Genomic DNA, 16523 nt, shown 5'->3' on the forward strand with positions numbered 1-16523 from the left:
CTGGACAGGGGGTTTGAGCACATTATGTTAGCAACACTGCATGAGGAAATGGTAGTTGTATTCAAACCACTTATGACAGTGATCTCAGTTTCCAGTACTCTTCAATTCATAAAAAAATAGTGTGATACCAACATCTTCTAGATCTACCTAAAGGAATTTCACTTGGTAACATATAAAGCAAATTATACTAATAACATTTATGTAAGAATATTGAAGGGTCGCAGCCAGAATAAAACATGGTAAAAATTTAAAACAATCTCTAGCTGAAATGATTAAAAAATTACAAGCTTTTGACTGCCTGAGCTACAGTCTTTGACGGGTAAAATGTGAATGACGTCATTGTCATTCACATTTTACCGCCTGAAGACTGCATGTAGTTCAGGCAGTCAAAAGCTTGTAATTTTTTAATCCTTTCAGCCAGAGATCGTTTTTAAATTTTTACTAATAACATTGTTTGCAAAAAAACACTAATAACAAAGTTCAAGATGGTCTCACCTTTCCATGAAGAATAAGGGAGACAAGAATGAACTTTTTGTATCCCTCAAGCATTATGTGACTCACATCAACGGCAGGACATGTTACTACCTGCAATTAAAGGAAATGATATAAATAATAAAATCTGTATGCACTTGTCATTTCATTACCATGTCCTCATTGCACATTTAGACACATAAGGCCTCACATATACATACAGTTTGTACTTGTAGTGTAACATATACCTCCTTTATTTTTTCTCAAGCATCTGAGCGGGCCGGAATCCTAAATCCTTGTATTTGATTGGCTAATCATACGTACGTGACTGGTCCAGCTTTTCAGGATACGGCCCACAGGCCGGATTTTCTTCCCGCTGCCTAAATTTCGCTCCCAAAAGTTAGTGGTAATCGTCAATCTTTTGCCTTTTTTACACATCCATCGACAATTAGTCAACGCAAGTTTACCTCTGTTCACTTTAAAATGGCAAGGAAAGTTACTGTAAGTAAATTCAATTGAGTGTTTTGAAGTTGTGAGAGTTTGCTTAATTGTTTGTAGCTTGGAGCTGTAATGGCGCGTAATCCTGTGTTTCTCTTGCTGTAAAATTTGAGTCAATTTCAGTCAAGTTTACCTCTCTGATCGTTGCTGTATTTAGAAGAATTTCTGTGGAATACACTTACCGAATTTCCTTGCTTTCTGGCATTCAATTTACAGTAGAAAAGTGACGAAGTGATTTCAAAAGCAACGACTGACAGAAATTGTTTTTGTAGTAAAACGTTAAACTTTGCATGAAATTTCACACTGCAAAAACAATTTTGAAGAACTTAACTGGTGAAATAAATGCAACTAACACAAAGTAGTTCGAAAAAAATCTGTTTTTAATACAGCTTTCTTTGTCTACTATCTGAGTTACTCGCTCGTTGCTGAGACTTTTTACAAAAATCGTTAGTAAACGGTGCGCAAGCCGATTCAATGACAAGCTAGAGTTGCGTAAACAAACCCATTTGTAATCTGTAAAACTAATTTACTGCAGGAAAAAAATAAACATGTTATTTGCTGGCTTACAGTCGGTCCGTATGGTGAAAAACTGTGACCTCGGGCTTGAAAATGCTGCTCTTGGCCTGCGGCCTTGGGCAGCATTTTCAAGACCTTGGTCACAGTTTTTCACCATACGAACCTCCCAGCCGGCAAATAACATATATACGTGTGCATGGAGAATTTAAGCTTACTCTGTCAAATTATAAAACCTTTGAAAGCATTCCATGAACTTAGGTCACAAATAACCCATGCTCACAGCGTGTCAGTGCTGTCACATGACATTGCAATGGAAAACAGTATGAGAACATGCTTTGGCTATTCCTTACTTCCTCTGTGTATTAGTTTTGTTACTGTAGTTTTCAGACATTTAAAACGATTTCAGCTAGTTTAAGCTTACTTGTTTTGGTCTAAATACCTTAAGGTAGAGCAGTCACATTGCAAAGTTGACCTAAGAAAAAATATACCAATTTGCTCCAAGGGCTACCATTGCATCAAGAATTCAAGAGAAAATAAAAATAGTTTGACAAACTAAATTTGATCTTTCGTACATCTATCCTAAAAGAAAAACAATAATTGCCTTCCTCAAGTAATCAAACCTATTAAACACTGTTACACTGAAACCCATTCGTTTACCACACAATGTATTGCAAAGTTTAACGCAGACTTACAATTTGTGCTGCGTAGCAATATGGAAATTTTTTCTGACATCAACGATAAATGTTACGTCTGGCAATCCTTGTTTCTTAATGCTATGAATGAGCACTTTCCTATCCGCTGCAAATGCATTTGCCAGTCAACTCATCCTCTGGCTAGATAAATCAATACTGTCCACAATGAGAAGGCATGATCAGTTCCACAAAAAAGCAAGGAAATTCAATCGGCCATCAGATTAGTTGGAATATAGGCTTCTGCTAAATCTAGTCCCCTCACCACTCAGAAAAGCCAGAGAGAATTATTTTACCAAGGAATTAGCAGAAAGTAGATCCAATCCGTGTAACTTCTGGAAAACTCTCAAGGAGGTCCTCCCAAACAAGAATGCACCATGAGATACCAATAGACTGATTATTGACGGCAAAGAGGTGACTGCTCACAAAGACATTGCCAATGCGTTGAACTTATATTTTACGTCAATAGCATCCTCTCTCTTAGCCAACTCTAATGAAGTCGAATCTGAATTTGTTCCAGACGCGGTGCCATCAAACATAGAATCCTTTAAATTTACTTTGCGAAATGTGAATGAGGTTTCAAAAGCTATCAAGGATCTTAACCAAACAAAGGCAACAGGATCAGATGGGATTTCCGCGACAGTCCTAAAAATGGCGGAACCAAGTGTCTCTCAAAGCCTAACTCATCTTTTCAATGAATTGCTTCAGGCTGGTCAATTCCCTTCTGCCTGGAAAAAAGCAAGAGTAACACCACTTTTCAAAGGAGGCACAGCAACTGACTGTGATAATTACCAACCTATTTCAGTGCTACCCTCTACTTCAAAAATCCTGGAATCCTTTGCAAATTTGGACTTACAGAACTTTGCTTACAAGTCTGGTCTCATAGAACAGCATCAGTTTGCCTACTCCAAGTTCTCCTCAACTACTGTGGCTCTACTTAAGGTAGTAGATTCATGGAAGATGGCAATTGATAAAGGTCTCAAGTCAGTCAGTGTTTTCCTTGACTTAAGAAAAGCCTTTGATGTTATCAGACATGATGTTTTGCTCACCAAGCTTCAATCTCATGGTGTCAAAGAGTCCGAACTTCGGTGGTTCAACAGTTACCTCTCTGAGAGATCACAGTGTGTCGTCTTCAAGGACGCTATTTCGGCTCTGTTGCATCTCTCCTTTGGTGTCCCGCAGGGGTCGGTTTTAAGATCAACGTTATTTAATATCCACATTAATAATATATCGAAGGCATGCCATACTTCCAATGTCTCGTTATCCAGTTCTAAGGACATTGATTTAGCTGAGCACAAAGTCAACGAGGACCTCAGGAGCGTACGACACTGGTTCCGCAAGAAATGGCCTTATTTGTAACACAAAAAAGATGGAAACCATGGTTATTGCGTCCCAGAATGCACTTAAAACCACCAGGGACATAAACATATTCTATGGAAATTCAATTTTAAAACAACAAAAGCATTCTAAGTATCTTGGCGTAGTGGTAGATGAGTCGTTATCATGGAACAATCACGTGTGTTATGTTGCCTCCAAGGTTTATCCCAAACTGAAACTTTTAAACAGAATTTCATCTTTTCTTATCCCCGCTATTTAATTGAAGATTTATAAAGTAACAATTCTACGTATTTTAGACTATGGTTGCACCGTATGGGAATTTTGCAGCAAGAAGAACTCCGATTTTTTTAGAAACGCTGCAAAATAAGGCGATGAGAATAATTTTGAGAACAAATCACTTAACATGCACACAGTTTATGAGAGAGAAGCTTGGTCTGTTAACCTTATCCAATAGGCGGCGTTATATACGTCTACAGTTAGTTTATAGAATCATGAACAATCATAACTGTTCCAGGCAACTACAAGCCTATTTTGTATTACGATCCGACCTTCGTGGCAAGGTCTTGAGAGACAACAGAGAACTTCATCTCCCTAGAACTAAAACTGCTATGGGCCAGTCCACATTCATGTACGCTGCTGCCAAGGAATGGAATGACCTCCCAAATGACCATCGAAACTGCAGCAGTCTGAAAATTTTTAAAACTAAACTTTTTAAATTTTTTAGTGATTTAGACAAGACTGATCATAAATGTAGTGTTAAGATTTTTTTGTAGTATTGTTTGATTGATTATCGTTTTTTACCATGTAATTTATAGATACTGATCATCGTTTTATACCAGCGTCTTCCTCCTGGACTTCGCTGATCGGTCTTTCAGTTTTAAATAAAGCTTTTATTATTATTTCTTTTACTTACTTTTACCTTGTATATACCAATTTGTATGGAATATGTTAATTAATGTTATGATGATGATAGTAGTATTAGTATGAGTTGTAGTGACCATGATATCATGATTAGATACGGAAACATGTTTTACAGGTTTAACAGACATCCACGTGAAGATCAAATTGAAAGTTTAAATAAATACATAAAGATGCTAAAATTTAAAAAAAAGTTATTATTTTTATCATTATTTTTATTATTATAGTGGAATGTGTGAAGATTTGTAAATAGGTTTTCTGAGGAGATTTCAATAAAGATCATCATTATTATTATTATTATTATTATTATTATGCTATCATCTGAGGCAAAATTAAATTATTGCATTCTCTTGATCAAATGTCCTCTGCATTTATCACAAACTTGGTCTGCTGAACCCAGCATTAATTTGACTACTGAAGTTTATTCACAACATGCATTTATCATGCAGAGTTTCTAAGTCATTATTTTGACAGCCAAATATTTTGCTATTATATGGCCTTACGGCCTTATGTCCTTATGTCGTTATGTCACAGCCGGGACAATGTGAATGAGTGATACCTAAGGCTTAATGTTCCTCAAATAAAGGTTGGAAGGGCTTGATTACATTCCTACCCTTATTTATAATAATATGCACAAATTATCTGTCAGTATAATATGCACAAATTATCTTTCAAAAATGCTACCATAAAAATACCTCGATAGCCATTTGTAAGATATGTCAAGAGTGATCATGGGGTATTCCTTATGGTACATACCACTTCATAAAAGTACAGGGCTTTCTCAAACTTCTTCAGAGCAGTGTAAATCATTCCACCATAATAACAATAGCCAAGTAATGCTTTGGCATCAAACTTTCCACCCTGCATGAAAGAACAACAAACCAGAGTTTCAGTTCATCTCAGCTAATAGTGTATAGAAATACCTGCTGCAAACAAGGATGCATGACTTCAACAAACAATTCAACTTATGAAGTGGTTACTTTATTTTAACAAAGTTTATGAAACAGGTAAACAAGGAATGCAATCTTATTTATAATTTATTATGTTTCATCTTAGACTGTTGAAAATTAAGGTACATTGTATAAATTATGGCAAGGGGGAAAATTTAGTGCATATTTCTGTTGTGTACAATGCAGGTCCCTAAATTTAAATACTGTTCAACAGCAGATAAAAATGCCTATTGTCGTGCAATGTTGTGTAAGCTCAGTTGGTAGAGTGAAGGACTAGGGAAGTTGGCACAATCTTTATCCACCCTGCACTGGTGAAATTTGAAAATGCAGCTTTCTTTCCATGGTTAGCCCTACCGTCCACACTAATCCATCACAAAAACAGAACTTTTTGAAAACGCTCTTCAAACTGGAAGAATTTGAAAACACCAGCTTTGCATTTCAGAGCAGACAGGAAACAATTTGAAAATGGAGGTTTTTGAAAATCACAACATCACAATAATCACGAGATTTTCCTGCCCAAGTCTTCCTAAAACACAAACCCAAAATGACTGGTGATTGTTGCATTTTCAAATTTCCCCGGCGTAGTGTTGAAGGAAAACAATTTAGATGATTTCTGCAGAACATTCGAGCAATAATGGCAAAAATAAAGTTCTTGTCAATTCATCAAGGCAGTGCAGTATGTATGCAATAATCATTTGAAAAAGTGTGCTGCTAAGCTAAATGCAAGTAACTTTGCCAATTAAGGTACCCCACCCCATTTCATGAAGCTCAAGTAGCCATACAAGTTTTCGTAGAGTGCTACCCCTCTACGCCTTCACCAATCACTTTGTTCTTCTTCTCTTGCAGGTACATAATAAACAGTGGCATGTTACCATGGTTACCAACGTTTTTTGGTCTGTTGTAGAAGTCTTTATTCAACCCTACAACTGAACTCATTTGTTAACGATCATTTCTACAAATTGAACTCTAAGCTCTATGGGTCTACGATCACACATCTAGATAATGAACAGTATGGCTCTACAATCACATATTTCTAGATAATGAACACTATGGCTTTACGGTTCTACAGCTCTACTGTTCTTCAGCTCTAGAACTCTACAGCTCTACTGCTCTATGGTTCTACAGCTCTATGGCTCTACAGCTTTACGGCTTTACAGTTTTATGGTTCTATGGCTCTACGGCTCTATAGTTCTACGGCTTTCAGGCTTTGCAGTTCTGTGGCTTTACAGTTCTGTGGCTTTATAGCTCTAAGGTTCTACGTTTCTACGACTCTACGGTTCTGCGGCTTTACAGTTCTATGGTTCTAAAGCTCTACAGCTCTATGGTTCTATGGCTTTACAACTCCACGCCTTTACGGCTCTGTGGCTTTTTGGTTCCTTATATATAGATTTAGCCAAGACTAAAAGTGAAGCTCTTGATTGCGATAACTGACCATAAAGGAAAAAAAGGATTATTTTTTCTTGGATCACAAACTCAAAAAATGATCAATTGTGAGCATGTAATTGTTCAGCATGTGGTTTTGCTATGAAATTTTAACAAACTATACCCAGTAAGCATAACCAAGATTGTAGAAATTACAAACATGGTATATCAGGGACTTTCCAAGAGGTGATTGTACAAGGAATATGTCAGAAGAAAAGTCAACAACCTGCCAGGGGTTAATTCGCGCCGAAATTTTGCCTTTGCGCATACTCCCTCCCTCTCCCGCAGAGAAATAACCTGGCTTGAGCCTGCGATCCAGTCAGAAAACCAGAAACTGGTCAGCGGTCAACCTCAAAACAAACACACAACCTCGATGAGCTCTAAACCTGAGCCTGCGATTTGGTCATGTGATACTGGTCAGCAGATAGCTTGTTGTGACAGCTTTCGATTAATCATTACATGGACGCCCAAAATCAAAGATGTAGCTATAGTAATGGTGCTATTCTCTAAGTTTTCAAGATATTGGCGTACGGACGGATGTACGTACAGATGGAAGTACGTACGGACAGACAGCCACGTGACAACCAAAATTTTTCAGATCAAAGGGTTACCAGGTTTTCTACAGTATGGGGCTCTGCTCGTGCACCTTCGGCATGCAGGAGCTCTGATAATACAATGCCTGTTGATTTTAGGCATTAATCTCTGGTGCATACAAAAAATTAGGTATGGTGCATACAAAGATAACATTTAAAATAATGGCCCCTTAAATTAAATTTAAGTCATAGAGGAACAACCCTACCCACTAAATAAAGTTTTGCATTTGTAAACTTGACTTTCTTTTCTTCCTTAAAGGCTTTATCCATATAATAGAAAGAGCTTTCTTGTGTGCTTTGAAAATATGCCTAAAATCTTCAACAAATCTTACACCATTTAGCATAGCCTGCTTGTCCAGGGTCTTTGTGTTTTGCAGCAGTATTCCATTCATACTGAGTTGAAATTAGATATAGGAATAATAATTGACCAGCAGACTAAGCCAAGATGGAACAGCTTGGCTTAGGGGAGGTCAAGTCTAGCGGTACGATACATGCAATGAGGGTGCGGAGGGGGCGTGAGCCATTCCCTTCTCTGCACTCCACTGGAAATTAGAGTGTGAAAAGAGTGAACAAGTCGTCTCAGTATTTATTGCATAGCTTTTACGTAACCAGTGCAAACAAAGCTCACCTAGTCAAGAAAACTACATTATTGTTCTGCATTTCAACTTTGCATATCATTATGAGTGTTTTGATAAGTTCTCTACAAGAATTTTCAAAGTTGCACTATCAATAATGACTTACATTCAAATTAATTCACCACTGAAAGAGGAGTTCAACTGCGAGAGCTGCTTTCTCCATTCCTTTTCTTAACTTCAGCGGAAATTTTGGCGATTGCTGTTAGAGCTCAGAAACACATACAGGGAATAGAAATTAATGGCATGGAAACTAAACTGCTGCAGTTTGCTGACTTGAACAATAGTGTAATTAAAACGACCGTAATAAGTGAAGGATCTCTGATTGTATCCTCTCATTCACATCATGTGAATAAACTCGAAGTAAGGTCCATTTCAGGTCCAGATGAGAAAAAAATGGATGCATTCTTACATAAGAGCCTTCATCGGATATTAAAGATCTACTGGCCAATGCGGATAACAAATGAGGAGATTAGAGCAAGAGCAGGAATGGAGACAATAAGCAAGCAAGTGGCAAGGAGGAGCTGGACGTGGCTGGGTCACAGCCTCAGAATGGATCACCACTCACATCCACGAATTGCCCTCACATGGGTACCTGAAGGCAAACGGAAATGGGGTCGATCGCGCGAGACTTGGAGAAGGACTGTCGAAAGGGAGCTGGAAAAGGAAGGTTTAAGAACATGGGCAGCAGCAGCATCGGCTGCAGAGGACAGAACAGCCTGGTGGCAGAGAGCTTACGGCCCAATTTTCCACTTGGAGAACGGATAAATAATGATGATGATGAAGGTCCATTTCTCTTGGATATGCATACACTGTGGAGGTGTAGTGGCATATAGTTATTGTAACAAATATTATATCGCTTAGGGAATGTTGAGTCTTATTATGGATTGCAGTGCTTTAATAATTGTTTTCAATTTACAATTCTGTATTGAGTTTACCCTGACTACGCTCTATGCTTTATGCTATCTTCTCTTCCATCTACAGTCAACACGCTATGCTCTTAAAGCTCTTACACTCCATGTTCCACCATTTACGCTCTATGCTCTACATATTTACGAGTTTATCAGTTCAAGAATTTTTTACTACTCTCTATACTAACTTAGAGGCTTAAAAAAACAGCAGAGTGATAAAAAATATTGGGTTGTGAGTGCAAGTTTCTCAATCATCTGCGATGCTGTAATATTTGTAATTGTAATTTATTGGCTTTCTTTATTATCTCATATATAGTGTTATTATGGTTTACAGTATTTTAATAATCTCCTTAATGTACAATTCTGTATTGAGCTTACCCTCTACGCTCTATGCTCTACGCTATATGTTCTACCATCAACATTCTATTTGTTCTACCAGCTACTCTCTTCAATCTACGTTCTACGATCTACCGTCTAAGCCAATCTATGCTCTGTGTTCTACCAGCTACTCTCTTTAATCTACGCTCTGTGCTCTACAATCTACTATCTACCCTCTAAGCCCATTAATTTTTTAACAAAGACTAGTGAGCAGCACAAAGGAGGACTTCTTGTAGTTGTAAGCTTTTTCGTTTATTTCTGACGCGTTTCATCTCTGTCTCAGACTTCTTCAGGGAATAATTGCAACTAACATTGAGCAGCATATATAGCACTTAAGCATGCCAAAGTGAATAATTACTGAAAAATGCTGTAAATGCACATTACAAGAAATGCCTTAATGCATATGTTATTGCATGTTGTTATATTTCGGGGGCCATATGATTAGCGCTAATCGTATGGCCCCAAAACAACATACTATTTACATAGATGTGCTAAAGTAGTAGTAGATTTATAACTGACAACACAGTCTAAGTCTGGTAAATGTATCTGGATAACCAGCTTGATGTTAGTGGTTCTGAGTTAAACCATTTATTTGAACTTGAAATAAACAGCAATCTCTACAATGAATTACAACGCTAAAAACTAGTAAACAACATCTCCATGTGATCGTAAAACATCCACTAAGCGTTCAAAGTCACGTGACCTAAGTATTTGCACTTCGAGTGCACTATAACAAAATGTCCTTCACATCATACTCCCCCTTCTTGATGGGCCAGTGGCTCATCAACCTATCAATAGGAGTTTTGTGTTTCTAGCTTAAAGGTTCACTATAGTTCTAGTTCTCTTAAAGTTCGCTTCTGTTCTATTCTTCTGTCATATTCTGTAAGGAGTTTTAATGGGCAGATTCTGGTGATCGGTCTCAACAATTCCTTTTGGCCAACTCTGACTTTGACAGCTCTCACTTGCTTGTCCTTCCCTGGAAAGACCACTATGATTCTACCGAGCAGCCACTGCCCACAAGGCGTGTTAAGTGCCACTACTAAGACTACATCATTAACTTGGACATCCTTTTGTTCCTTCCACCACTTGGACACATGATTCAAAGTTGGTAGCCACTCTCGGAGCCACTAGTACGAAAAAGGTCGCACTAGTTCTTGCACCCATCTCCATCTCTTCTTGGGGCTGAACTGGCCACTATCAACTGATCCAGGAGCGAACTGGCCTCCTACTTGTCCAATCAGGAAATGATTTAGGGTGATGGGTGTGTCATCTGAGGGATTCGCGACTGATATGTTAAAGGCCTGGAATTTATGAGTGCCTCTGCACACACAAATGCTGTAATCAGTTCTTCATTGGGCACATCTGCAGTTCCCAATATCACATAGGTTGCTCTCTTCCCTGACTTGATCATTGTCTCATGCACCCCACCAAAGTGAGGTGCCCGTGGTGGATTGAAAATCCACTTGATTCCTTTGTTGGCAGCTGATTTCTCAATCTTGTCTCGATCCAGTTCTTTGACGAGCCCCCTCAACTTTCTTTCCGTGCCTACAAAATTAGTTCCGTTATCAGAAATCATCTCTTCTGGCACCCCACTCCGATTGGCCATGCAATGAAATGCACTCAGAAAGGAATCTATGTCCAGCCCATAGGCCATCTCTAGGTGAATAGCCCTCGATGTTAGGCATGTAAATAAACAAAGGTATCTTTAAGCTCTCTTCTTGCCCCTCCCCTGGATAGTTACAAATGGTCCTGCAAAGTCAACCACTGTTCGTGCGAAAGCTCATAAGGCCATCTTTAGTCAAATCTTTGGTTGGGGAGCCATTATCTGTTCAGCAGCCTTTGCCTTTCTCTTGTGACATTCACAGCACTCTCTTTCCCAGTCAGGAATCTCCTCTCTACCTTGCATGATCCAAAATCTGGCGGACAGCAAAGACAACGTGTGATTGTTTTCCGCTGCATGGTTACTTCTTTCGTGATAGGACTTCACAATTAGTCTGGTCACCCCACTCTTCCTCGGCAGAATGACTGGATATCTAGAATCAAAAGGCAGGTAGTCTGCATAGCAGTCTCCCATCTGATTGAAGCAGACCATCTTCATCTAGGATGGGGTTCAAAACTTAACAACTTGCTGTTTTGCAGAACAGACTTGAAATTGGCCAGTGCCTTGTATTCTTCTTGAAAGGCTTCTTGTTGTGCCTCTTTGCTGATGTCAGTCTCTGCATCTGAGATCTCCTGAATGGTACGTTTTCCAGAACTCCTCTCTTCTGGTGGCGTTCCACAGTTGTTCATGAATCAGTGTACCCATGCTCTAGCTCTCAATAATCTGGTCCAGCTTGAATATCTGCTGGGGCGTAAACACCAAGTCACTTGTGGGGTCAGCACGAACAGTACTGATTCTTTGTCTGGCACATCAAATGTTGTCCTCACTTTCTTACGGACTTCTAGTGTTGCTTCAGCAGTTACATCAATCTCTGTTTTTGGCCATGTGTCTTCTGGCATGCTCAGGAACTTCAGACCCTTCCACCACATCTTGTTTCCTTTTAGCTCAGTCGCAGACATTCCTCTTGTTGGCAGGTCAGCAGGGTTCTGGTCTGTGCTAACATGGCACCACTGCGTAGGACTGCTTGAATCATGTATTTCTCCTATCCGATTTGCTACGAGTGGTCTGAAACTGCAACTGGGTATTTGTATCCACCACAATACATGCATGCTGTCACTCCAGAATGTGAGTAGGTTCTGGTCAATCTTAAGAACCTTGGCTATGGACAGCGCTAATCTTAATTCCAAAACAGCTCCCATAAGTTTGAGTCTTGGAATGCTTGTAGCTGATAGTGGTACCACTCGTGTCTTGGAGGTCACTAGGTTGGTAGATACTGTACCACCCTTGTACTTGTAATTAATGTAAGTTGCTGCACCATACGCATCCCCTGATGCATCTGTGAAGGTGTGCAAGGTAACTGTTTCAACATCTGAGTTCAACTGCAGACAATGAGGGGCTTGCACTTCTGACAACTCTGTGAGCTCTTCAAACCACTTCTTGGCCTCTCTAGCTTGGCTTTGGTCTAGTGGGTCATCCCAATCTAATCCTGAGGTCCACATCTCTTGCAGGAGAATCTTTGCCCGGATCACGTATGGCTCCAGAAACCCCATAGGGTCAAACAGCATGGCTATCTTATGTAGGAAATTTCGCTTGGTCAACTGGAACTTCTCATCTGGCAGATTCACTCTGTAAGTGAAAACATCTTCCTCAGCCTACCACAACACACCAAGCGTCTTCATTGACAGCAAATTTTCTTCGTTTAAAGGAGAACCGAAGGCGAAAACCCATTTTTTAAAAAATTGTTCTTATGAAAGCACATGATAGTTTTGAAGCATCAGTAGTGATTTCTATGTCAGGGTTTGAGATATCAATGTGTTTGTATGTATGTGGTAGGTTGCTTACCCACCAACTAAGATCTTGCCTCGATTCTGGAGATAGTATCATCAGTGCTTCATAGCTGCCTTTGTTTTTATGCAAGGCTTCATTTTTAACTTGGAAAATATTCGTATTTTCCAAGTTGTAGTGGTGGGACAATTTCACTCCATCACTGCTTCACCCTTTCATTCCTTCACTGGGTCACTTCCTGTTAGACATTTGGAAGCCCGGGGAGGAGAACTCCCATATGAGAAGGCCAGGGATGCTCATTGGAAAATTTGAATTTAAGGTGGCTTACTACAGTTTTTTGGAGACTAGTAGCACGTGTTATGATTGCTTGCCAGATGTCAGTATTAATTGCACGTGCACAAATGACGCAAGCAACCCTAAAATGAAACCAAAACCACTTCAGCACTTGAAAGGTGTTAAATCACTTCAATATATGTAGCAATAGTTTCAAACTCTGTTCAAACATGTGTTTAAGACTAGGGCCAAAAAGATATGACACAAAAACTTGATAAACAACCGGTAAAAGAGCTCTAAATTAATCTTGCTTTCTCGCATGCGATACATGGCATCACATGAGCACGTACTTAAATAAAGGGCGTGTGCAATTCAATTCTCATCCAAGGTTGTAAAAGCCAGTCTTTCATTCAGGATTGTTCGAAAACCTACTGTACATCCCATGATAAAATTTTCACAGTTGATTGGTAGGGGTAAATCACATTTAAAGCCAAAATTTACAAAAAAAATCTGTGACAGATTTTGAGCTATTTTTGATTTCACATTTTCTTAGTCTGTCCTACAGATTTTTATTTTACTTTGCATGAATGTTAAAGCAGAGCTAATTTGTTACTCCTGAAATTTTGAGGTGGAGTCATATGGGTAGATTTTGAGAAAAATGTGATCTAACCCACTAGTGCCTAGTCCCTCCCTAGGCACTCGGTGGTTCATTTTGGCCATTTGTTGATGTTCAATTGTTCAAGTCTCACATAGAATGGTAAAAGACCTAACTAAACAGTAAAAACTGAAAGGAAAAAACGTCTTGGAACATTTTTAAAAAGAGTTAAAAGTTGGGCTGTTATAATCCACCAAAACCGTAGTAACCACCTTAACCCCTACAGGAGACTAATGTGGGCATTGCTTGAGCTTCATAAGACCCCTTAAGACCCCTGAGGATGTGAACTAACTTTTTAACTTGATTGTAACGGCAAAAAGCTCCATCCCTGAACAATTTGAACATCCGCCATTTTGGAAGCCATGTTGAAGGCTTGGGCGCATAGCATGACGTCACTGCGCACAGGCGAAAAACACGCGAATTTCAAGTACTACGTTTTCACTGAGATTGTCGTCAAATCAAATTATGTATGGCACTGTAGAGCTTGATATGTTACATTTGTGCATAATTGAATCTTATGTTGGAGGATTAACTGAGCTCCACAAAACATTCGAAATAAATCTCACAGCTGGCAAATTATGTGACCATTTGTGTACATAAGCTTACATGTTATTTAATTCTCTTGGTGCTCTCATTCTGCGCACCTGACACAAACCCACAATAGCGATCTCTAGGACTTCCCTTTTTAAACAAATCGTTTGAAAGAGAGAGAGCTGTGTTATACATCTAGAAGTCGTTTGAGCTGCCTGTATGTATGAACCCCCAAAATATAAACAGGTTATATTGCAACCATTTCGCTGCCATGTGAGCCTGCCATGTGTGCCATGACAAAATATGTAATAAATGAAATAAATCAAACAACACTTTTTTCCCACCGAGTCCATGGTTGTTTATTAGCTGCCTAGTGCCAAAATAACCAACATCTGCTGAATACAAAAGTATCCTTCACCTGAAACTGTATTTTATTTATGGCTTCCTTGTTGCACTTCCCAGTTGGCACAACACTCGCATACACGCCACAATATATTTCCTCTTCAGTGCTCATCTTGACTCTCGTGAACATTGTCTTCCTCTGACTCTGAACTGCCTCGCATAGGTTCAAAAGAATAAGGCTCAATCTCAGCCATCGTGCAAGCTAAATGCAGGTTCGAATCAACATCGATTCTTCAAATTTTGTTGACATGAAAAAATGCCTGTGCATAGTGACGTCAAAACATGGCAGCGGGTATTCCTTTTATGGAAGTAACCGGAAGGAAAGATGTCCAAAATGGTGGACGTTCAATTTTGAAAAATGACCACGGGTTTTGGACTCTTTTCGTCACATTCGAAAGGTAAAATTCACTTTTTCTTGCTTTTTACTACAAATCTAAGCTATTTCAATAGCTTTAAGCTCCCATATAAAATACAACTGCTAGCCTTCTGTTCTCCTTTAAGTCCACTTCTGCAGCCCTGTCTTCTTCAGGTATCTTCTTAAGTACTTGCTCTGAGTTGAAAAGCCACTTTCTGGCATGGATACCTGTGGACCGCTACAGTGCTGATAGTTCCTCATAAAGTTTTATGCACTCCTCTTTGCTAGGGGAAGAGTCCATGCTGTCATCCACGTATGTAGACTAAAAGATTGTCTTGGCAGCTTTCGAGTAGTGCTCTTGGTTTTCCCTTGCATGCTTCTGAGAAACAAAAATTATTGTGCTTGATAAGGGCACGAGTTAACTCCAAAGACAAGGCTAATGAACTGATAAACATCTGAAGGTCTTGACTGATCTACGTCCCTCCACAAGAAACGATGAAATGGTCTACTTCAGGGTGATATCCCAATTCTAAGATACATCTCTGCAATGTCACACACTAGGGCTACTGGAAACCATCGAAAATGTAGCAGTACATCAAAGATATCCCTTTGGAGTTTTGGTCTTTGGCAGATGATGTCATTCAATGAAAGTCCATCAAATTTTGCAGAGGCATTGAAAACCACCCAAGTCTTTGTAGTTGTCTTTTCAGGTCTCACAATTGCAAAGTGTGGAAGATACTACGTCTTCTCCTCTGTCTTAGAGGGTGTCACTTTAAAAATGTAGCCCTTCTATATGTACTTGCTGATGCTGTCTGAATACCACCACCCGCTGAGGATCCTTCAGAAGTCTCTTCTCAGTACTGCTCAACCGGTTCACTGCCATCTAATAGTTATTTGGTAACTCGGGGCGTTTGGTCTCCATGGCATGTCTACTTCATATCTTTCCCCTTTGAACTGCACTGAGCTCTCAAATGCTTTACTTCATATCTTTTCCCTTTAAACTGCAGTGAGCTCTCAAATGCTTTTATTGCTGATGCTCCCTCTTTTTTTAGCAGTTCTCTTTCTGTGATTGACCCAGATGAGTCGACCTCCCAAAACTTCTGCAATATGGAGCTCAATTCTTTCTCTTGCTGGTGAACAAAATAGGCCATGTTGAAATTTGCCTGCTGCACGCTGTCAGCTCTGGTGAACCAATACACATCCAGCCTAAAGGTGTCAGTCGAGCCACCAGCTCCCTAGGTTGGCCACGGACATCTCTAATGGAAAAGTGAATTCTGCATACTCTGTGCCAATCAACATGTCAATGATTGGCCAAGGGCCAAGGTTGGAGGAGTTAACACCTTGCAGGTGCTTCCACCTTCGCGATTGCCCAGCCAACGATGTCAAATCTTCAACAATATTCTCTTGGGCTTCTTCAATTTTTTCCTCTACACTCTTATTTCATGGTTACTCGCCACTCCATCTTCTAATAAATCCGCCAGCTGATTTTTTTTGTCTTGTGAATAGCGATTTCGGCTTCGCTTACTTGATCTTTTGCTCTTCTTTTTTATCTGCAATTTCATCGCGGGTATCTTTACCATCGTCTGTGCCCTTCACTCGGTCCCAG

General features: G+C 39.5%; 1 protein-coding gene and 1 pseudogene across 6 annotated transcripts in view; both read right to left on the minus strand.

The window, feature by feature from the left end:
- Nucleotides 1–16523, minus strand: part of LOC110051717 (COP9 signalosome complex subunit 3-like) — a 226401-nt gene that overhangs the window by 132893 nt on the left and 76985 nt on the right. For all 6 annotated transcript variants that reach the window (XM_089292882.1, XM_089292883.1, XM_089292880.1 and 3 more), the window contains 2 exons: nt 5187–5291; nt 496–585 (listed from right to left, as the gene is read on the minus strand). In XM_089292882.1, the coding sequence (XP_089149008.1) occupies nt 496–585; nt 5187–5291 (195 nt within the window). The remainder of the gene's footprint in view (nt 1–495; nt 586–5186; nt 5292–16523) is intronic.
- On the minus strand, nt 9007–13433 carry LOC110061441 (uncharacterized; annotated as a pseudogene).

Source organism: Orbicella faveolata, unplaced genomic scaffold, assembly GCF_042242905.1.
Source record: "Orbicella faveolata isolate gen_17 unplaced genomic scaffold, um_ofav_v1 contig_24, whole genome shotgun sequence".
Taxonomy (NCBI): Eukaryota; Metazoa; Cnidaria; class Anthozoa; order Scleractinia; family Merulinidae; genus Orbicella; species Orbicella faveolata.